At 45.0% G+C, this 21,961-nt stretch overlaps 1 protein-coding gene across 1 annotated transcript; it reads right to left on the bottom strand.

Annotated features, from left to right (window-relative positions):
• Window positions 1-164: 164 nt before the first annotated feature.
• On the bottom strand, window positions 165-16,991 carry LOC118786719 (hippocalcin-like protein 1). The gene is made up of 5 exons (XM_036542004.1): window positions 16,569-16,991; window positions 4,512-4,658; window positions 3,695-3,976; window positions 2,014-2,119; window positions 165-1,723 (listed from the first exon to the last, which is right to left on the bottom strand). The coding sequence occupies exons 2-5, from the start codon at window positions 4,605-4,607 to the stop codon at window positions 1,626-1,628; spliced, it is 582 nt and encodes a 193-aa protein (XP_036397897.1). The 5' UTR covers window positions 4,608-4,658; window positions 16,569-16,991; the 3' UTR covers window positions 165-1,625.
• Between the last annotated feature and the right edge of the window lie 4,970 nt (window positions 16,992-21,961).

A 21,961-nucleotide genomic window follows, 5' to 3' on the forward strand; every position in this document is an offset into this window, starting at 1 on the left:
TAAAGATCATTCATCTGTGCAGTCTGCTTGGAACTTATACCAGTAAACAAGATGATCACAACAGCCCTGGTGTTGTACTTTGAAAGAACCTCCTAAGTGTCTCCTTATTACCTTATAAAACTCTTTTGCTTATTTGAAAAAAGGATCACTTCCTACCAAGAACAAATGACACAAACTGGTTTTCAAGCACACAGGTATATTCCTGATTGATAAAAGGGGATATACATGACGTCCAGGGTTTCATTCGCTGAAAAAAGACATAGTACAATTTAATCACCATATAGTTGTGACAGAACTCAGTGCAAACTTGCTGTGAGCAAACGCATACCCACTGCGTTGCAGACCTCACACTGAGAATAAATACAGCCTGGATCATCAGTGCTATCCACAGTGAGGCCTACTTACAACTACAGACATTTTGTTATGAGACCAAACAGGTTAAGCAGAGACAAGAAGAGACTTTTTTGGGCACACTCTCTGTTGAAGAACAGTAATCAGCCTTTACAAGTGACAAGTTTACAAGTGGGGTGATTTTTCTCCTCTCTTGAAAACCTAAAAAGAGCATGACTCAGTGGTGAGATGAACATGGGAAAATGAGTCCACTGCCTTAATGTCCTTTTCAATTTAATGCTGTATAAAGAAGTAAAAGTTATCACTTTCATACTTCATGCCACATGTCACTAATACTAGGATATCACCGCTTGAAGTTATACTAAAATTAAAATTTGGATGCTTGTAGTTGTGTGACATAGTTTGACAAGGATACCATGCAGTATCTTTAACCCAAACACACACCAGCTCACGCACGCGCACACACACAGACACACACACACACACATGCTCTCCAGTACTATGTCTGATCCATCTGTCCTTTTTTCTGTGTAAAAAAAATCCTTTTTGAAATATTTCCCATGTTTCAGTGCAAAGCCCTGGAGCTTCAACATTCTGTCCAAACAGCAATGGCATGGACACAGAGAAGTCATGTGGGCAGTCTCCTTCCTCAAATGACAAAGAAAACATAATTATTCACAAGAAAACGTACAACAAAAAATACACAAAATCCAACAGCACAACTGGATTTTAAATTCCATCAAGGATTCATATTATGTTGCACTCAGGGGAAACCCCAGCATTCTCTTCCAGGACCTGTCTCCCACTCATGTCTACTGGCTCAGAGACAAGGAAATAAATTTAATAAATACTGTCATTACTAAAATCAATGATACAGTCTGTTCATAAACGCCTGCATTTTCATACATACCCACTTGTGTGGACAGACGGAGAGACACTTAAAAATGAGTATAAAAAGTGGAAGTAAATCTGTGCTTTCAGGGAAGAAATCAAACTTAAAAACAACTCAAAGCACCACTGGCCAGCTGAGAGCTCCTCCCACTCTGATCCCATCCAATCCAGCCGAGACACTCTGCTCCAACGACTCCAGTGACATCACAGAGGAGTGATGCGCGACAGACAACTGACAGTTCAAATCTTGGCAGGTTTTCTACGTTCTTTTTTTTCCGTAAAATGATTATGCTTCTTTTCAAAAAAAACTCCCTTCCCTCTGATACACAAAACGACAGGAACCTTCATGCAGTGTGTGTGTGTTCCAGGAGGGAGGGATATCTTCAGAACTGCGATGCGCTACTGGGGTCGCACTGCAGGAGTCGCACGATGGAAGGATCGCTTTTGGCACCTTTGATGAACTCCTCCAGGGACAGCTTGCCTGAAACAGCAAGTGAGAGAAGGACAGAGCGAGAGAGACAACAAGAGAGAGGGACAGAAAGCCGTGGAGGGTGACAAGAGAAGGGGCGATAGGGCGACAGAGAGAGGAAAACACACAGTTAGGTGACTTACCCTCATCACGTCTGAAAAGCTCACCGCTTAGACCTCTAGCTTTGTTTGTTGGAAGACTTTAGCGACTGACGGAGACAGACAGAGCTCACAGTCTGGCCTAGTTCGAAACTGTTTCACAGGCCATTAACCAGCCCTCCCTCCTCCCCATCTCCCCCTCACCATCATTGTTCAGATCCATCTGCCTGAAGATCTTGTCTGTTCTCTTCTCTGGCGTCGACTCATCCTCCGGCATCTTCATGACCGAGGAAACCATCTTATAGATCGCCTAGGGGGAGGAGAGAGGGAGAGAGAGAGAGAGAGAGAGAGAGAGAGAGAGAGAGAGAGAGAGAAACAGCGATATATAGTCAGAGAGATAGTCACCTCTCATACACTGTTGTATCATATACTTTTTGACATTCACAGGTCAATGTTATATTGACAATGTAAAAATGCATGGATAAACAGAGACCAAGACTAAGGGACAGTGACCACTGAAGGCAGTGTAAATAAATCATGTGTTGTTGTTAATTGGTAAACCTTGGCAGTACAGTACAAGCATATCACGCCAGCATGGCATTTTCCATTGAATTGCACTGAACTGAGAGGAATTAAATTGAACTGACCTGAGAGGAAGACAGAGACAGCAGGCAGCAAGCCAAAATAGCTGAGTGTGCATCATCATTCAGTGAATGTCTCTGATTCCTCTGACATTGATGGGCTAAAACTGAGTGCTTGTTTACTGGTCAGCTGGCCAGACATAGCACTGAGGATCGACTTGGTTCTGCACCAACCTCAGACCAAAAAAATTGTCTCTGCCACCAATTAACAACTTTATTTAAAGGATGAGAATTTCTGTGCGTTTCATAGAAGCTATGGTCACCTGATACAACAGATAAATTAAGGTCTCCTTGCCTTTTTTTTTCAATGGAATGGTGGAAAGGCTGAATGAGAGAGAGGGAAGGTGGCAGGGAGAAAGTTTTGACCGGAGAAAGTAAACCATAACCTCGATCAGCCCTGTGATAATCCGCACGTTCAGAGCCCTAGGGAATAAATCCGTTTAAATTTAACTCGGTAATCCAAGAGCACAATGAACACACCCCCAGCATGTGGCCTGTCTCTCACCACACCTCTGTTCCTTGCTCTGTGGGTCTGGGGCTCCTACAGGATGCTCCCCAACCATGCAGCACGCATGCGTGTGTGTATGTATTTATCCGTCGTTGACAGCTAAGGGGAGTGGTGCAGTTACAGTCTGTCACCACTAGAGGTCATGTGTTTCTTTGTTTTTTTCCTATTTCTCCAAGGTGGCGCAACATTTGCTGGTGTGGTTGATTTAAACCCTCCCACCCAAAGCGTGGATACTGGGCACCAGGACTGAAGCAGAACAAGAATTCTTGTGAAGCTGATGCCCTTATCTGTTGTAGCACTAGTGTCAGTGGTGAAAGCTGCTGTTGTTATGTAAGGCAATTGTCTTCTTCGGTATTTCATTATGAATTTCTACATGACACAGTATTTTAGTCAGCTTCTGATCTTTTAAAGGCTTACTTTACAAATAATTCTGCAGTTATGCAATTTTAAACATTTAACCCATTGTTCCTCTTGCTCCTCTGTCAGGGATAGAGAGAAACCTCATGCAACAATGTGAAAATGTTGCAGTTCCTTGGCATTAACAAAAACCCCACAAAGTTTGTCTGTCAGCTCATGAAAGTTAAGTGAAATGTCAGATGCTTACAGCTGACATGGCTGTGTTAGGAGACACATTAAGGCACAATCTAGGAATGCATTTTTCATGTTCCCCCAAATGCAAGGATGGTTTGAATTAACTGCAACTCCCAGCATGCTCCGCTCTCCTTCACTCACCCACCTGAACAATCTCTAGCATCTCCTCCCTGCTGATGTAGCCATTGCCATCCAGGTCATACATGCTAAAGGCCCACTTGAGCTTCTCCTCCAGCTTCCCACGTGACGTCACGCTCAGCGCGATGATGAACTCCCGGAAGTCAATGGTGCCGTCGCCGTTGGTGTCGAAGGTACGGAAGACGTGCTCGGCGAACTTGGAGGCATCACCGTAGGGGAAGAAGTTGGCATAGATCTTCTTGAACTCCTCCACATTGAGGTGTCCACTGGGGCAATCCTTCAGGAAGCCCTACAGATTAAAGATATATATTCCTCATAACCTTACCTTTACAAACATGCACACACATCAACACACTCATACCCACAGGCAACTATACACACTCACACGCACAAGCACACAAACCATGTACATGCGATCACACACACATACACCAACACACATATATACATACTACCCCAGAGGAATGAGTACACGCACACAAAACACACACAGATGCACACACAACTACAAACATGTATGCACATAGAGCCACATACAGTCTCTGGAGGCAGAGAAGTTTTATATATATGGATGAACTGGAGAAACCATATTCTACCACTGCTATGGTCACCTGCAGCAGGGGTTAAACCCACAATGTGCTGTCAGAAAGATGGCCCCTGAGTCTGAGGACTTTGGGTTTTGCGTGCGTGTGTGTGTGTGTGTGTGTGTGTGTGTGTGTGTGTGTGAGAGAGAGTGTGTGTGTGTGCATGTGCACCATTTGCTTTACAGTAACCTGTGTGTTAAAACAATGTGTCCTCCAACCAAGTGGGGGCGGTGTGCTCACCTTATACCACTCCTGCAGCTCATGGTCTGAGAATTCTGTGTTGGCCCTCAGGTCCTGGAGCATCTCCGGCCTGAGCTTGCTGTTCTGTTTCCCCATGGTGATAAGTCTCTATACGTGGAGCGACGATACCGAGGCCCCGGATTAAATCTGCAACCAAAAGCAACCTGCAGTCAACAGCCAATCACACTGCCAGGACCCAGCCAACAGCCATAAAAACACGCATTTGACAACTATTTACAGCCCTTTTGCAAACTGCATAAAACCAACCCCACAGAGGGCTTTTATGGTGACACAGGACTGCTTTGAACAAAGCACAACCTCATTAGAAACCAAAACCAATTGCTATGGCCTTCACTGCTTCTGTAAGACCTGACCAATCAGCACAGGAGGTGAGCTCACTCATCCCTGGACCTGGGACTGATGTAGTGTACAGTGGCGAAACATAGTCACACACACAGAGGTCAAGATATAAAAAAGATTTAGGAATATTGTTGAAATCCCTGCCAAGTTTAACACATTCTTTTACTTGCACTGAATTCTGAAGCAAGCACATGCTGAAAGAGTCTCTTCTACCATTTTAGTCTTCCCCATTTTGGATGGCCAAAAATGAGACACTATTATGCAGACAGTGATATGGAAAAAGCTTTGTAATCCCCCTCACACACACACACACACACCCACAATCACACTCACACACGCACACAAACCCACAAACACACTCATGCACACACAAATCCACAATACGCTCACAAATACAGGCAAGATACCTAGGGAACACATGATATTTAGACTAAATTAAAAGTTAATTAAACTAAAAAAGTTGTGAACACATCAGTAAATACGGTATTGAATGACATCATCAGCGTGTCCCAATCACAGTTACAGAGAACATCATTCTTCATCCTTCAGCCCCTGAAAAACAACATTACTATGAACATTACTGTACACACTGCTGGAGTCCACCTGTATTACTCTGGGAAATGCAAACCAAATGCAACACTCTGCAATACATGCAATCCTGACATAACCTGACAAAACCCCTCTTGACAGTAGTGTCACCGGGGAAAAAGCAATCATGAAATGAATGGGTTGTGTAAGAGCCTGTGTCGGAATCATTTCACCCGAGTGACATTTTTAAATCCGTGATGGTGAGCAATTTATCCTGTGAATATCGTCCATTTTCGTTCCCTGATTATCTGCTCTGTCTCTCGGGGATCTGAGAGAGACAAGCGCCCACTGCAATACCCAGCAAACACCAGGAATGGCCACTGAGACAAAAGGCTAAGGATGTGTCCTTCTCATGATGCTTTGGCTGCTGCGTCAGTGCCACTTATGCATGGGTCAAATCCCGTCCCAATGTTTTAGGGTAGCCCCTTGCCCTGGGTCGCCCTGGGTCACCCTGAGCACCCCGACTTTAACTGCACCCTATTTACACTCTCTGGCAAGCCCTGGTGATCAGGCTGTCACCCTCCACGGATGGAACCCTGAAACAGACTTATATGATATCAATATATTTTCAAATACAACATATTATACAACAGGACCTACTCATTCTCTACAGAGAGATCAGTGGGGGAGAGGAACAGACAGACAGAGAGAGAGAGAGAGGGATAGAGGGAGAACAGGAACAACGATCAGCAGCAGGAGAGAGGATAAGAAAGGCATGTGTAGAGTTGAATGGAGGGGTGGAGGGAGGGAGCACAGAAGAGGGGCAGCTAGAAGGGGAAAGTGCCCAGAAAGCAAATGAATGGCCTGAGGGTAGCACAAGAAAGAGAAGCAGACTGAAAGAGAGAGAGAGAGAGAGAGAGAGAGAGAGCGAGAGGGAGAGGAAGAGGGAGAGGGAGAGAGAGGGAAAGAGGGAGATGGATAGAAAAGGGGGGAGAGACAGGGAGAGTAAAAGAGGAAAAGAGAAAGAAAGAGAGAATGACAGAAAGGGAGAGAAAGAGTAAAAGAGGCAGGGAGAGAGAGCTAGAGGGAAGATGGATAGGCACGGCTCCAATAGTCAGAACGCTGGGCTTGCACCAGAACGTTCTGTTCACTGCCTGCATCGCTGCTCAAAACAAGCGACTCTGCCACTTACAATGACCGGCTTTTCATTCCACACAAACTTTTTTCCTAATCCTTTGAAAAACATTTAATCGTTGGCTTTTTTCAATGTGTGCCATTCAGAGTAAAAGGGGAAAAAATGAAAACATCTGCATGACAGTTGCCAAAAGAGTCTGTGCCAAAACCAATCTGCGAAATAAAAGCGCAAACTCAAATCTGAGTCCAGATTCTCCCTTAATCCTCCCCCCCTGCTGTCTGAGGCCTGAAATCCCTCAGACACACAGCACACTAACAAGACACACGCAAGAAAGATGCCACTTTGCCACCTGACTGCATCATCACCGGCCCTCTCTGCTGTCTTCTTCAGCTCTGAAAGCACATCCCTCTCATTTTGAAAGTGGAAACCCTCCTTGGCATCCTCACTCCTCCTGCAGGAACCCTCTTTTCCCAGATTAAGCCTCTCATTCTGGGTCGCTGATCTCTGTGCCCCACCCTCAGGGACCGGGGTGTGGGGTTGTCTGGAAGCTGAGATGATTACCCTTTTTGATGAAAAGGCATGAGCGGCAAGCGGAAGCCACCCCCTTAGGGCCAACCATTAACCCAGAGCCCACAGAAGGGTCAGGGCCTACAGGAAGCAGACGGGCACTGGGCAGGCTCCACTGTGGTTAGCAGAGACATCCACAGCAAGCCAAGCACAGCCATTAAAGAGGAGCCTTTAGAGAGCACATAATGAGAGGAGCCGAGGCTGAGAGCTCACTGCAGCACCAAAAGAAATTACACCACTGCACTGACAGATATGCTCTCTCTCTCAATATCTCAAGAAGCATGTGATTGTTGAACCCCCCCTCCCCCCACTTTTGCATTTCCTTTTTATCTCTCCTATTTCTCCTTAGGCTAGGGGACAGAATAACCTCCATCACACGTTAGAGGAGGAAAAGTCCTCTGACAGAAAGTGGAAGTACTCCAAGTGTTTGTTCCAATCGCTTGGATTTTCTAGCAATTAGTAGAATCAGCTGGTTCTGTGCATGGGTGGAACAGATATATGCAGGTACCTCTGAAGTCTGGACTTTTCCACCTCTATCATACATACACACACAAACACACACATGTATAAACTCATAACTATGTACGTATGTGCAAACATGCACACACACACACACACACTCCTAGAGATGGAGCTCACCTGGTCTCAGTAGCTATATAGTAGCTATATAATGGACTGGCTATATAGGTACCTTTTACTGAAGATACTGCGGGTTGAGTCCTGACCCAGATCCACAAGGAGTCTCTTTCCGCGAGTCTCCCACTTGGGGAATGAGATAATGGAGGTGGTAAAAATAAGAAGGAGGCTATGTCCTCTGTGAGAGACTTCTCCTGGCTGATGAGAACAACAGATCATAACTCTGCAGAATCAAACACAATTTCCAAAATTAGGTCTCCAACAGAGACGGCTGCCAATCCTAAAATAGCTTCATCCTTCAAGGGTCACGCTGTCATTTTCCTTGATATACAGTGACTACAGGCTTGCCAGTTACTACAATTACTGACTCAAAACAATCATAGCTGTACATAATTACCAAACTGCAATTACCATGATCGTCATAACAGAGCAGTTCCGTAGGATTGAAGTTTCTTTTCTGTTCTAAAGCTGTATAACAAAACGGCATATGAAAACCCAACCGTAGGTTCTCATTGGTACTTTTGCACTCCAAGATCTCACCTAGTGGGGCTGTTTGTGAGGAGACTGAAAGTAAATGTACAGTGTGAAAATGGCCATTCTCACAGTCTCCTGTGAGCCCATAGTACCCATTTCTACAGAACCTGCCCCACATCAGGAACCCTGCCAACCAAGAGATTCGGTGCTGACCGACAGGCCCTTAAACAGGCAAGTTCACAGCACATACATGTAAACACACATTACAAATAAGGACACAAACACACATAAACTCAACCTCTGGCCACACACACACACACACACACACACATTGTAAGGTAGTCAGTGTAGTTAGGTTTTTGTTTGGCTCTGCCACCCTTTTTGTGTCATAGTCAGTTGCATTGTTTGGGTGAAGGTATTTAAGATCGTTTCTGTTTTGTTAAGTTCTTTTCTTTGGCACCGTCTGTCGTCCTCTCCCCTTTTCCCGTGTATATGTGTTACTGTAAATCTACTGTAAATAGCTACTGTAAATTTATCGCACAGCCCCTTACATTGCTCCCGTGTCTGTGCTTTCCTCGTCTCCACACCGTTGTGTTGTGTTTCGTTTGTGTTGCGTCCCTCACCCATACCCCTGGATGCCATTACACATCCAGGACGTAACACACACATACATTCCCTTACATTCAGACATTCACAGACAAGCACACATCGGTCAACGGACTAATTTACCACTGCTTTGGGTGTTGCGTGAGATGCTTTTTATCCATGTGTACGAACTCTGGGCAGGAAGACAATGTCTACCTCTAGAGCTAGAGCTTGAGCCTGACTGACTGCTTCACCCTTTGATCATATGCTGACCCTGGATCAGTTTCATACTTTCTGATATAACATGTGCTGTTACTTTCAGACATAGGAAAACTGATCCTGGAATGTCTGTTCGCTCTCAGATGCAGTCACATAACTCCTGGTCTCCACACCTTTGGTGCCCACAGAAGACTCTGGGGTCACTGGAGGTCAAAGGCCACTTCTAATGACAGCATGTGGTGCCACAGATATACAGTTCCTCCATTCCTTGGTCCTCCAAACACCTATAGTATAGGTAGTATATATAGACTGCAAGGCCACTAAATGGATTAAAAACTTTGTGAGCACTGCTGAGACTGCTGAGGGAAAAGACAGAAATCTCACCAAGCCAGGCAATCATTCAGGAGGGTGAAGTCATGAGGTGAGAGCAGCAGAAGCGTGAAGACACCAACGATGACAAAGGAATGCCATCTCACTGTTTTTAAACCCTGTGACAATGACCTGGAGTTGTGGAAGGTGTGTCAGAGTCTGTTACTAATCACTGCGGTAAGGGGACAGTGGTATTAGAGTCTGTTACCAATCACAGCAGTAAGGGGACAGTGGTATTAGAGTCTGTTACTAATCACAGTGGTAAGGGGACAGTGGTATTAGAGTCTGTTACTAATCACAGTGGTAAGGGGACAGTGGTATTAGAGTCTGTTACTAATCACAGCAGTAAGGGAACAGTGGTATTAGAATCTGACACTAATCACAGGGGGAAAGGGACAGTGATATTAGAGTCAGTTACTAATGACAGCGGTAAGGAGACAGTATTGGCTTGAGGCATTGCCACAAGAGGAGTAAGGCAGCGGCGCGAGATGGCTGATTGCTGCGGGAGAAATGGGAGCTGGGCAGTGGAATGCCTGACATGGAGCCCAGGAGGTGATAAAGGAAACCCGAGACCATGGAGAACAGCCTCCATGAAACCATTACAGCAGCTGTTTCTGATATACCAAAGACGCCTCTCCCTGGATATCACACCTCCTGTGCACAGAGCACGCAAGGACTGCACACAAAGCCCTGATGTGCATTTCAGCTCAAAGGCGACAGCAGCGACCTACGCTTACAGCGTGTGCTCACTTGCAGTGTGCAAAGCGAGGTGTTCCACACTTACTATTCACTCACAGAGGCCGATTTTTCAGTTTCGTCAGCAGCTGCCAATTTGCCCCTTTCGTGATTTTGTCTTCGGGTTTCACACATTAATTCACAGTAATTCTGATGAGATTACATGCTTATGTGTACGCCTGAGTTCTGCGGCAGTGAAACAAGTACGCTGTAATCACATAGTGTGCATCTGTTTGCACTGCGTGGCATAATCTATACCTCTAACATGAGCAGGTTCACAAACCACCCCTGTATGTATACACGTGTTAACAAAATAGCCAGGGTGAGGAGCTACTGCATTAAGAAGCAATTAAGATGCAGGAAAATGTCCAGAAATCAATAAGAGCACAAATCCCTCACCGCTCACCCACACAGATTGAACAGGTTTCCACTGACAACAGACACAGCCCTGCGAGGACCTTACACAAATCAAACCCCTGGGGTTTTTTCAAAAGATTAGCCTGGGATTTCACTGGTTAAACATTTTGAGAGCGAGGAGCCCCACCTGCCCACGGCAATCTCATAACCTTTCTGTTAGGCTTTGGAATTTTTTTCAAAATGCGGTGCCAAAGCAACGTCGGGTGAACGTTGGCCTTCTGGCTGATCTCCAGGAAGACAGACTGAAACAAGCATGTGAGGAGAGGATCACAGCTGATGCTCGGTGCCAACAAGGTCATGCACTCTGAGCCTGTGGATGCAGGACTGGAAACTGGAGAGTAACCACCATTCACAAATCATGAATGGGGAGGAAGAGGTGTAACGATGAAGAGCACTGGGGTCTGGAGCAACACAGCTTTCACACAAACATTACCAACATTACTCCATTTAAAATTAGACAGGTTGAAGACTCTGGGCAATGTGGCTTTTATTTTAAAACATGCAACATGAATTGGGGCACAATCCCTATAGCAGCAGTTTTTTGTTTTGGGGACAGATCCAGGCAGGATTCCCTTCCTGAAGAGGGCAGCATTACTGCCCCATAACATGAATGCTGTACCGTGAGTAATACCCTGCAGCAGGGCTGAATCAAGGTCAGTGATCCTATGACTCTGCAGCACCATAACTGCAAGATATTACCAACAGGAATTTCCACAAATTGTCTCAGGTCAAAACGCAGCAGTTTGAAGGCAATTTGAAGGCGCAAGCATGAGAGTGGCCTAATACCTCTGGCTGGGTCAATTTGCCAGCTTTTGGTTTTCTACTTGGGGATGAAGAGCTCTTTAAAAACACTCTGTGTAAAAGTGTGCTAATGGTATCCCAGTCTCTTCTCTGCCCTGCTCTCAGTGTGATGACTCACTTGCTTTAGGTTACCGGGATGGAAGCATCTGCTGCAGGAGGGCAGACATGGGAAGTGACATCATGTCAGAGACCGCTCCTCCTGGAGAGGATTCTGTTTTATTTCAGCCTTGTTCATACACTTGTTCAGCGGTTCCACTCCTTCACCGCAAACCCCCGCAGCACTGACAGAATCCTGTGCTTACAGGCCATTCAGACAGCACCAGAGCACAGCTTAAGCAACGATAAAAATGTTCTTGTTTAAACTGGATCGCCTCAGCTTCCGTCATGGGTGTATCGCCAACAGGAACACTTCACCACGAACATGAACATGACCACTTTACTAGCAGGACGAACATGACCACTTTAACTTTAACGTGCACATGACCCCTTTACCTACACACTTTACTTAAACACAATAACTTTACACAAACACAATCACTTTACCACCAACGTGAGTATGGCCATTTTATCACGAACATGAGCATGACATATCACCTTCTTAAGCACGTCCAATTCTCTCACTGGATTATATTCTGAGTGCGCAAGATCCAATCAACACAAGCCACGTGACCTTATTCTGAGCTGTGCTTGCATGCAAGTGTTCACCCGTATGTGTGTGCTTCCCTTGCAGTCAGCTAAAGGTCGTGGAAACCTGCCTCAGACTGAAGCACGACGGACCTTTCACTTTTCCACTGAGCTGTAATGCACAGCGTCCACTTTCTCTAAAAGGGAATCCATGCAAGTGACATGTCAGATTCAGGAAATGCTCTCTGATAAACAGCCACCTTTCCCCCCACAGTGACGATTCTTCCTGATTTTATTCCTCTGTTCTGTCTCTCGTGATGATCTGGGTTATTTTTCCATCAGTCCGGTAATGAGACCCAGAGAGCTCAGCCCTGCTCCAGTCATCAGTCTTTATTCACTGAAGTTTGTACTGTCCACCCCCATTTGGCCTACAATGCCACTCATTCCAGCCACTCCCAATTGCTGAAACATCATGGCTTCCCCTCCCTAATGTCTCTGTTTGGGATTTCTGTGTTAAATGCTGTTTAAAAGGGTACAAGTTTGTGGACAAAAAGGGGTGAAAACTTCCACGGGTCACAAAGAATTGTCCCCTCAAGTTTTAATAAAATCCATTTGATGGTTTTTAATTTACAACATGTTGAAAAAAACTGAAACATTAAGTCATGTTCCCTTTTTCAGGCAGGCATGCCAGTAATTAAAACTTTAAACATAAAATTAATAAAGAAATTTCACTCTGTGAAATCCTAGAGACTGGAGGGTGAGAGTGTGAGACTCTGAGTGGCAGTGTTCAGCTGCGACGTCAGAGGGCTGGCAGTGAGCCATGGACGCCCTGGCGAAACAAGAAAACTGGGCCATTCTGTCACCGTGGGAGGGGGGCGCGTTTTGAGCGGTGGGTCACCCCAAGCGCACACAGGGAGAAACGACATCAACCGCCTTCTTTACATTACTCCCTCACTCTCAGCTTGACCTTCTTCTTCCCCAGTAGGGCGCTGCCCCTTGGCGTTCGAGGGCCGAACGCCTTGTAGGACTGTGTGGGGAAGGAACGCAGCTGCCGTTCAGGGAGAGGGAGAGACAGCGTGAGAGAGAGAGAGAGAGAGAGAGAGAGAGAAGGAGAGAGAGAAATATAAGCCAAGCGCTGAACATGAGTAGTACTGAATGGGGATGGGGTTTAGAAAAAGGACTAATGGATGAAAAAAAAACCCTGCACTGTTCTGAATGCCTGAGAGCTACTAGCCCCCCCTGCTGTGCCGAACTAATGCTGATCAGAAATATCAACGTTCATCTCTACCCCTCCCCTTCTGCGTCCAGCCACCACCCCCCACCACCACCACTACCACCACTGAAAAAGCCAGTTAGAATCAAGGCGCAGGGAGGGGCAGGATACCCTTTGATTGTTAATGGAAGGCAGAGGGGGAGGCACAGAAGATTTGTGTGCAGGAGGGTTCATGCTCATAAAGGCCACCTCCTGCAGAACCTGCCCACAGACAGTGCAGCAGCAGTGTGAGAAAGCAGACTCGCTGAACACATCTCCATCGGCTTTTTCCAAGCACTTTCGAGTGTTGCGTATTTAGTGCCACTTGAGGTTTTTTTAGTCCCTCTGGAAACAGTGCACTGTGAAGCACTCGGACACAATTCTACTGCAGAGACCACTACACCAAATAATAGCGGCACTGAGGCCTGCGGGTTCAAATCCCTCATGGGGGCAGTGCTTTTCTTCTTGCATTATCTGATGCTTTATATGATTCACTTCTGAAAAAAATAAAAAATAAACAGAGCATGGAGACAGTGACAGAGGAGCGCAGAAAAATGCACGCTAACATTCATCTTTTTTTGAGGTTCATCTCTTTATCTAGAAACCTCCAACACTGGGGACTGTCTGCATCCCATTCACTCAGCTCTCTTCCTGGCTTCCTGGCATGTCTTAGATAAACCAGCAATCACCGGCTTACAGGAACTAGGGCTCCCATGTGGCTCAACCATTGAAGACGCTCATTCCAAGCCTGGGCTGAGCTGTACAATTAGCTGGAACACTGGACCATGCTCAGAGGAGGTGTGGTTGACATCAGCCTTGGGCTCAACGTCACACTTGCCAGCATCCTCCATCACCTCATAAACCACCTAGAGGATGCTCAGCTAACAGCAATGAGAGACACATACTCTGGTGGTGGATCCTTGACCAGGGTCTCAGGGTAGGCTGTCATGACATCAAAAGTTACATGCATACAATGTCATCTAATGGTTAAGGAGTTGGGCTTGTAACACAAAGTTTGCAGGTGTGCCTCTCTGGTGGGCCACTGCTGTTGTGCCACTGAGTAAGGTGTTCAATATGAACTGCTTTAATGAAATATCTACAGTTATAAACAGTTAATCTGTAAAATGTAAGCTATGTAAGCTGTTCAGGAAAAGGCCGCCTGGTAAGTAAGCGAACAGATGAAATGAATAATTCACAAGGCATTAAAAACGCTGCATGTCCATTCAGCAGACCCTCAGCGTCTGGTAAAGCAGTCCGCCGCATTCTGTGGTCGTGTTCCAGGAGCCCGCTGTGAGCGTCGCTCCCGTGTTTCTGAACAGGAGGAGGTGAGACTGAAACACACGTGTGATCTCTCGCTCTCCGCATGCGGTGCTCGTTCCAGCCCACACACACACACACACACACACACACACACACAAACACGCTGCGTGTCTCCTCCAGAGGCCGGACCTGGACCATAGTTACACTCTGCGTCGCTCACACGCATAGCCTCTCTGTGGTGCACAAGCCACTGCTACGCTGAGGATCTGGAGCAATTCCGTATGGGTTTGATTCACAGCCAATTTGTCTTGAGAAGAGCTGAACGAGCGCGCGCACACACACACACACACACACACACACACACACACACACGTGCGCGCACACATAAATCTGTGTCTTTATGCACATTTGAGGAATAAGGGGGCATGGGGCATGTCTGTACCGAAAATGATTAATGAAATACTATAAAGCAGAGGCAGTATGAAACAGAATGTATAACACTGTACAACAGCAGCAGTATTAAGTATAATATGAAATGCAATAAAGACAACATTATTAAAACTTGTGACAAAGTATAACAGAATAAACTGAATTCTCATTGTAAATGTGCTTTTAACTTTTCACTCAGCACCCAAGCCTGGGAGCTTCTTAGCTAAGGAAAGGCCAAACTAATGAGAGTTGTCAGTTAAGTAACATATTGGCAGCTATTGCACCACATGAACAGAAGTAGATTTCCTATCACCAAGCAGTAAAAACCAAATCTCTCCAAATTCAGAATGACCCTACAGATTGACAGAATAAATCAAATTTAATTGAAAGCTTCACAAGATCTTTTATTCCATGTACAACTCCACCCTGAACTATATGGCTGCGTTTGTGTATGGTGGATGTAAGGGTGTCTGACAGGCTTGTAAACTATGTTTTCCATTTTATAAACAATTTAATGGGTTTTTTGAATTTCTATTACATAAAACCAAAACATAAACGCAAACGCAACGCAAACGCAACAGAATATAATCATCAGTTCGAGCTGATACTCGCCGCACTTCAGTACACCTGCAATCTTATAACCTATCCTTGCTGTAATTATATTTGTAAGCAACAGCATTGTTGAGGACAAAACACCATAATTATTCTCTTTGTTGCATCTTAATTTATTCTATGTCTCTACACTCGCACAGCTCTATGGTAATACCCTCTCATTTAAAAAAAAAAGGCATGGTGCTGCCGGCTGGAAGGTGAGGGTACGTACAAAGTAGTTCCACTGAGGCGTCTCAGAAATGTATTATATCAATGTATTATATTGATTATATTTTACATTTTTAACACTTATACGACTAAAGGAAGTAGCTCACGTGTTGTGCGCACATTATAAGATTTGTATCGTTGCCGAAGAATGTACAAATTGAGGACTTGAAAGACTTCCGTTGGGACAACGAACCACGCTATAGTGTAATAGTGTGAAATAGTGCAATTACTGAAATAAACGCTTCTTTACAGTGAAACAATATCAACCAAGAGCACTGCATTAAATAGCGCTCGAGCCCCATCCCCTACGGGGTAACCCCCTCTACCGAAACATTCTGTGTCAAAAATGGATTCTGAGTCCATGCGTGAAATGAACCGCATCCCCCTCGGTTTGATCGTTGCCACAAGCTCGGCTCGGAGGATTGTGATCTAAAACAGTATTGCATTCAGAAGAGGACCAATTCCGGGCAGGAATTCGCTGTACACTACAGCGAGGAGTATTCCCTTGCATTTTTTTCCCACGGAAATACGGTCCTGCGTGGTGAATATTTATAAAGGACAACAATGTCGCACGCATAAATACGTGTAGGAGCCAGCTCTATTATTAAAATAAAAAATAAAATACATACTTGGAGGAACGCTGGCAATCAACCTAGCCGAAACCGCAATAAATCGAAAGAACTAATGATTTGGCTGCATCTTTGTGCCTCTCTTCATTTAAGTATAAACCGTAACAGAAACAGATCTTCTCGTTTTCATTGTACAATATTTCTCATCTTCCTTTGTTACCACACAGCTGATCGCACGAACTAACAGAAAACAATGACAGAGCATTGTTCATTCTTACCTTGTACAACTGGCCCAGCTCCCACTCAACGGGCAGATATGCTGTTGTTTGTGGGAGAGTGCGAGAGACGGAGAGCACGATCCAAAAGCAGATCTACAGTCCTGTTGTGCAGACCATGGTGTGGTGTCCCGCGGAAACGAACCTCTGCATGTGCGTCCACGGGGAACGTTGAATCAGCCCAGCAAGGTGAGGAATTTCTTATCCGCCGACCCAGCGGATTAAACATGCACAGGAAGGGCGGGGGGTATTGGCAAGCTTACGTCGTAGCTTTTTAAGCAGCTGCTGTTTTGCAGATGGGTATCGCTATGCTGTTACGCGATAGATGCGAAAACGCCGCTTCTCCATAAGCCGGTGTTTGGACTTCCACGGTCCATAGCATGGTTTGGCCGAAGGATTTGTTTAAAATTTTCGCTTTGATATTCTGTTTAATTTTTTTACAAGACGAATGTAGGCCTTATCTAGACGGATTAGCGTCCGTTTTCAGAATGCAATGCGTTGATTACATAGGTCAAATAAATAAATAATAATAACAGTGAAATTATTATTATTATTCATTGTGGTTATTACCTCAATCATATATTTACTTTGATTTACAACATATTTTATGAATACTAACAAACGCAAATTAAGCAATGATAAAATGAGCATTTGACCTCATAGTGAATAAACCAGGTGTGGACGCAAGACATTTCAATATCTATGTAGTAATATTGATTGTCACATCAACACTGGTCCAACCAGTCCTGCGCACCTTTAAGCCATTATGGGAAACCTCCACCCCCCACAAGCAGAATGGAGAGGGTTCTGAAAAGACATTGGATGAACATTCACTCAAACTCAATTTTAAACCGTCAGTAAAGCAGGGTTAATGCCAAACTTTATCCCGTGCAGATGCAGTAACTTGTATATTTATAATGTTAATTTAGTAAACCCCTTTAGTCAGAGGTAGTTTATGGGGCGCATTAAAGCCACACAGCCAACCCCAAATATTTTAATTTACAGGCAATATAGATGTATTTAACCATATATATATATATATACACACACACACACTCAATATAGCATAACAATTATGCCTATCGGTCAGGGCTCCATTGCTCAGAAGAACTTGTTAGTGATACATTCCAGTCAGAGAGGCCTGGTCTTTTACCAATATGCTAATATTTCTGCATGGAGTGGAAGATCAATTCCTAGTTCCAGCAAGCAGTCCTTCAGCTGCTCTGAAAACCCTGCCCGCCACAATATTAATTGCAGATGCACAGACACTGATGGATAGCTAGATAGATGAAGATATAATAATCAATATATTATTGATAAAGTTTTTTTTTGCTATAGTGCACCTTTACAGCTGCATTCTGCAGAGTCTGTTTTCCAGAGGGAGTCAGAAAACCATAAGCTAACTGGGGAGGATCTGTTCACTGATGCCATGAAAAGGCAGTCGCAAGACACTCCTGGAAAACAGTGCAATAGAAACACAGGAAGGCTTTTAAATGAATATATTGCTCATTTCATGACATTAATATGATTAATTAATATGATCAGCATCATAATAGATGATATACATCATCTGTAAAAAAAAGTCATTCGTTGTAAGAAGGCATTCCGGTAGTGAATATTTTGCAATGAGAAGGTCGGCTCAAGCGACATTGGTGATTGATTGTTTGGGTCTAGTTTCTTAGTCACTGCTCCATGACAAGGGGGAGGGGCCTATGTAGATGGGTGCTTTTTGGCCCCAAGATCTGCCCCATCTGTTAGAGAGTCCTTCCGCTGTGCTGCACTGCCACCTAGGATTCGAACCTGAGGCCCTTCGAGTACCTCCAGCCTGGTCCCACGGGCAGCATTGCCATCCTCCCCCAGCTGCATCCACTAATCCTTATCTGGCTGATGTCACCTGTGCTCAGGTAAAAAAAAAGGATAAAGCAGGCTGAGCTATTTTGGGACGACAGGACAAGCTGCTGTCTGTAATCTCCCCGATTCACCTGCCCTCTTCCGCCACACTGCTGGACTCTTTCACAAATTTGGCAGCAAGGACAGCCAGCCAATGAGGAAGAAGCCTGAACACGCCCTCTCTCACAGCTGAGGAATTTACTCAGGGGTTTCCCTGGCGATGGCACCTGGCTCCTGTGCAGATCTACACCTAGCATCCACAGTTCTGTAGCATGGGTGAAGGGAATGGTCATTCCTAAAGTTGGGGTAGACATACTGTGAGTGATTGGGTGAGTGAGAGGGTTTCAACTGGCACTGTAAGTTACTCTGGATGCTCAAGGCTCCTGCCTCACAAACATATTCTGTGCATTTTTTTTTCAGATGTAACCCTTCAAACCATTATCATACATCTCTTTCTACAATACAGAGGAATAATAATCTATGTAAGTTCAAGGAGAGAGAGAGAGAGAAGAAAAAGACCTAAACATTTGGTATTCCGTTATTTTAACTACAAAATTTCTTTCCACTCTGATTTCCATTTTATGCTAAAAAAAAATCCTTGAGCAATGAGAGCTGTATTAACTCAAGTCTCAAAAGAATCTTATCTCTCACTGGCCTGCAATACATTCTTAAGGGCATTGACGTTGCACTGTGAGGGCATGACACAGGTGACTTCCTTATGCTGATTTTCCATTTGTCATCCACAGGGTTTGAGTGGCAGATACTCCGCGGTGAAGGTCGCGGGCTGGTGGGGTGAGACAGCGCATGCTGTGTACTTGCGTTGACTGCTTTGCACCAGATCCTGTCCAGAGATTCTCTCTCACCACTCTTGTACAGCCTGCAAAAAGCATGCGCCTGTTCACTGGCCTCTGAGCCCGAGATGCCACGTCATCCTGGCCCGTGCTACAGCTGTTCACTAGGGCTCCAGTCCGAAGAGGGAGGAATCAGGGCGTAACTGACTGCCGCAGTGTGGCATTGCGGGAGGGAGCCAGGCTCATAGCCTAAAGGTTGTAGGTTCCATACCTAGGTGGGTTGCTGGAGTACCCTTGGGGAAGGTAATTAACCTGAGCAGGCACGGCAAATATACAGCTGTATAAATTAATAAAATGGGGAAATTCTTAGCATTTAGGTAGCTCTTAGTATGAGCCTCTGCTAGGTGACTGTAACATAATGACTGCCACATCCTCATCATGCCAGGAAGCTACTTTTATGCAGACAGTGTGTGGATGTGCTCCATTGAATCCTCAGAAAAGACAGCACACTGCACCTGAATTTCCCCAAGGGGATGAATAAAGTGTCTATCTATCTACCTCTGGCACATTGGTGTTCCACACCAGGAGAATGAAGACGGTCACAGTAGTGTGATGCAGTGGTAAGGAGCAGGGGCCAAAGGTTGTCTGCTGGGGCATTGTAGTTGTATCTTTGGACAAGGTGCTTAATCCAGCATTTCCTCAGAAAATGTCCAGCTGTTTAAATGAATAACATATAAGAACTGTAACCTATGGTAGTTGCTGTGTAGAAAAGTGTCTGCTAAGCAACTAAATTTAAATGTAATGGCAGAGACGGGGTGGGATGTCTTCCCATTCTTAGTAAGCTGTGGTAACTCTTCGAAGATAATCACGGAGATGGAAAGGGGCAATTTCTCACTGTCATGACTCTTGGTTTCCCAGGTCATGGCCTGTCACTGACAGTCTGCCCACACAGTATACAGTACTATTATCCCATGTCCTTTTCCCAGCACCTGGTAGCTGAACACATTACAGTTAATCACGCAGTGTAGACTAGTGTGGTATTGGCTGATATCGCTCTTATGTTACTCCTGTGTTTGCTTTTATTGTTCATTTTTTGGCATTTTTTGTCTTTATGTCATGAGTTCAGGAGAGGTTTCCCTTAATATAATTTTTAGTACCGTTCATAGGCTGGCATCTGATTAGTTGCACGGTCACTGTTTTTCAGCTTGATTGTTTATCAGTGACGTGTTACTTGTTGTTCTGTACCTACACCCTGTGTTTATAGCCATTATGATATGCATTACATGTGTCCTGCCATGAGACCTTGTGTGTCGTTAAGAGCATATGCCAAATGAATGCCTAATGGCATCGTGATGACTCAAAAGACATTGTTCTCCTGATAAGGGGGCCACATTGGCCCCGAAATGTGTTCCTCTGTCTTGATTTTCACCAGCTTTGAGATTCTACAGGTTAAGTAACTTGATCACCTGTGCCTTATCACCTGTGTCTGTCGGCCGTTTACAGACACCACACTCATGTCAAGGCTGTTATTGGAGGTTCTGACACTTGTTTTACTGCTTCCCTGAGTTTCCCCAGCCCCCACACCCATCCACAGTGGTTGTGTTTTTCTCTTTGCATGATGTAACATGTGAGGACCTGCAATGCGCTCAGACAGCACATCCACATCCACAGAGGGAAATGGAGAATTTATCTTTAAATATGCTTCCACAAATGCAGGCACTCAGTACTCTCAGAGGGAGCACAGGCTAGTTCAGTTCATCCCTTAGAGGAACAACAGTTCCCTCATCCCGGGGTGTGGAGTGCAGGCACATGGAAAATTGGCTTGCAATTCTTTACAGGCATTCAGAGAGGGATAGCTGGATCAATACTCAATATCTCCAGTCAGGGGAGAGTCAACACCAGGCACAGGCAATACAATTCAGCATTGTAAAAAAAAGAGATTGTAGTCAACACACACCCATCCATCACCCACTGTGTGTGCGTGTACATTTCAGTGTGTGACTGTGATTGTGTGGATCTATTAACAGCGTGAGTGCATGCTATGACTGGCGTGGGTATGTGGGTGTTTATGTTTCTGTATGCATGTGGGTGCGGGTGAGTGTGTGTGTCTGTCTGTCTGTCTGTGTCTGTGCGTGTATGATAGTTCAAACTGCAGTATCATTTTCTAGCACGTTCTGTCCAGTGCAGTTTTATACAGTATAAATCTTCTCTCTCACGCAGTGCAGAATCTTTCCTTAGGTTCTTCCAAATTACGTTTGAATAGTGGTTTGTGTAGCTCATAACACTGCAGCTGTCTGAATCAAAACAGAAACCCAGACACTCCCCCCCTCCCTCCCACAGGTCCCTGTGTATCGTTACCCACCCCCCCGAAATCATTGTGTCTGGTGCTCTCATTAACAGCATGGAGGGAGGCATTGATTTTTGGATTTCCAGGCTTTAAAATGCATGAACTTCTGTCAAGACAGCACTCAAACTGATAGGCCATTTTCAAAAGCCTATATGCACATATGTAAAAAGCCTAATACACATATTTATTTATGTACAGATCTGATCACCAGCCTACACGCATACATACACACACACATACATTCTTCTCTGTGCTTTGTACGCAATAATGGAGTTCCAGCAGCAGCATAGGTTGTAAGCATAGCATTTTAGAGAAGAGAGGAGAAGAGGCACTAGCACTGAAACAGTCGCCATGAGGACCATGCACTT

The sequence above is a fragment of the Megalops cyprinoides genome, chromosome 12, assembly GCF_013368585.1.
Source record: "Megalops cyprinoides isolate fMegCyp1 chromosome 12, fMegCyp1.pri, whole genome shotgun sequence".
Lineage (NCBI taxonomy): Eukaryota > Metazoa > Chordata > Actinopteri > Elopiformes > Megalopidae > Megalops > Megalops cyprinoides.

Coding starts and splice junctions, on each gene's coding strand:
- LOC118786719 (XM_036542004.1), bottom strand. CDS start 4,607: ATGGGGAAACAGAACAGCAAGCTCAGGCCGGAGATGCTCCAGGACCTG. Junction 3,977..4,511: donor AGCTGCAGGAGTGGTATAAG/GTGAGCACACCG, acceptor TTTAATCTGTAG/GGCTTCCTGAAGGATTGCCC. Junction 1,724..2,013: donor GATGGATCTGAACAATGATG/GTGAGGGGGAGA, acceptor TTGCTGTTTCAG/GCAAGCTGTCCCTGGAGGAG.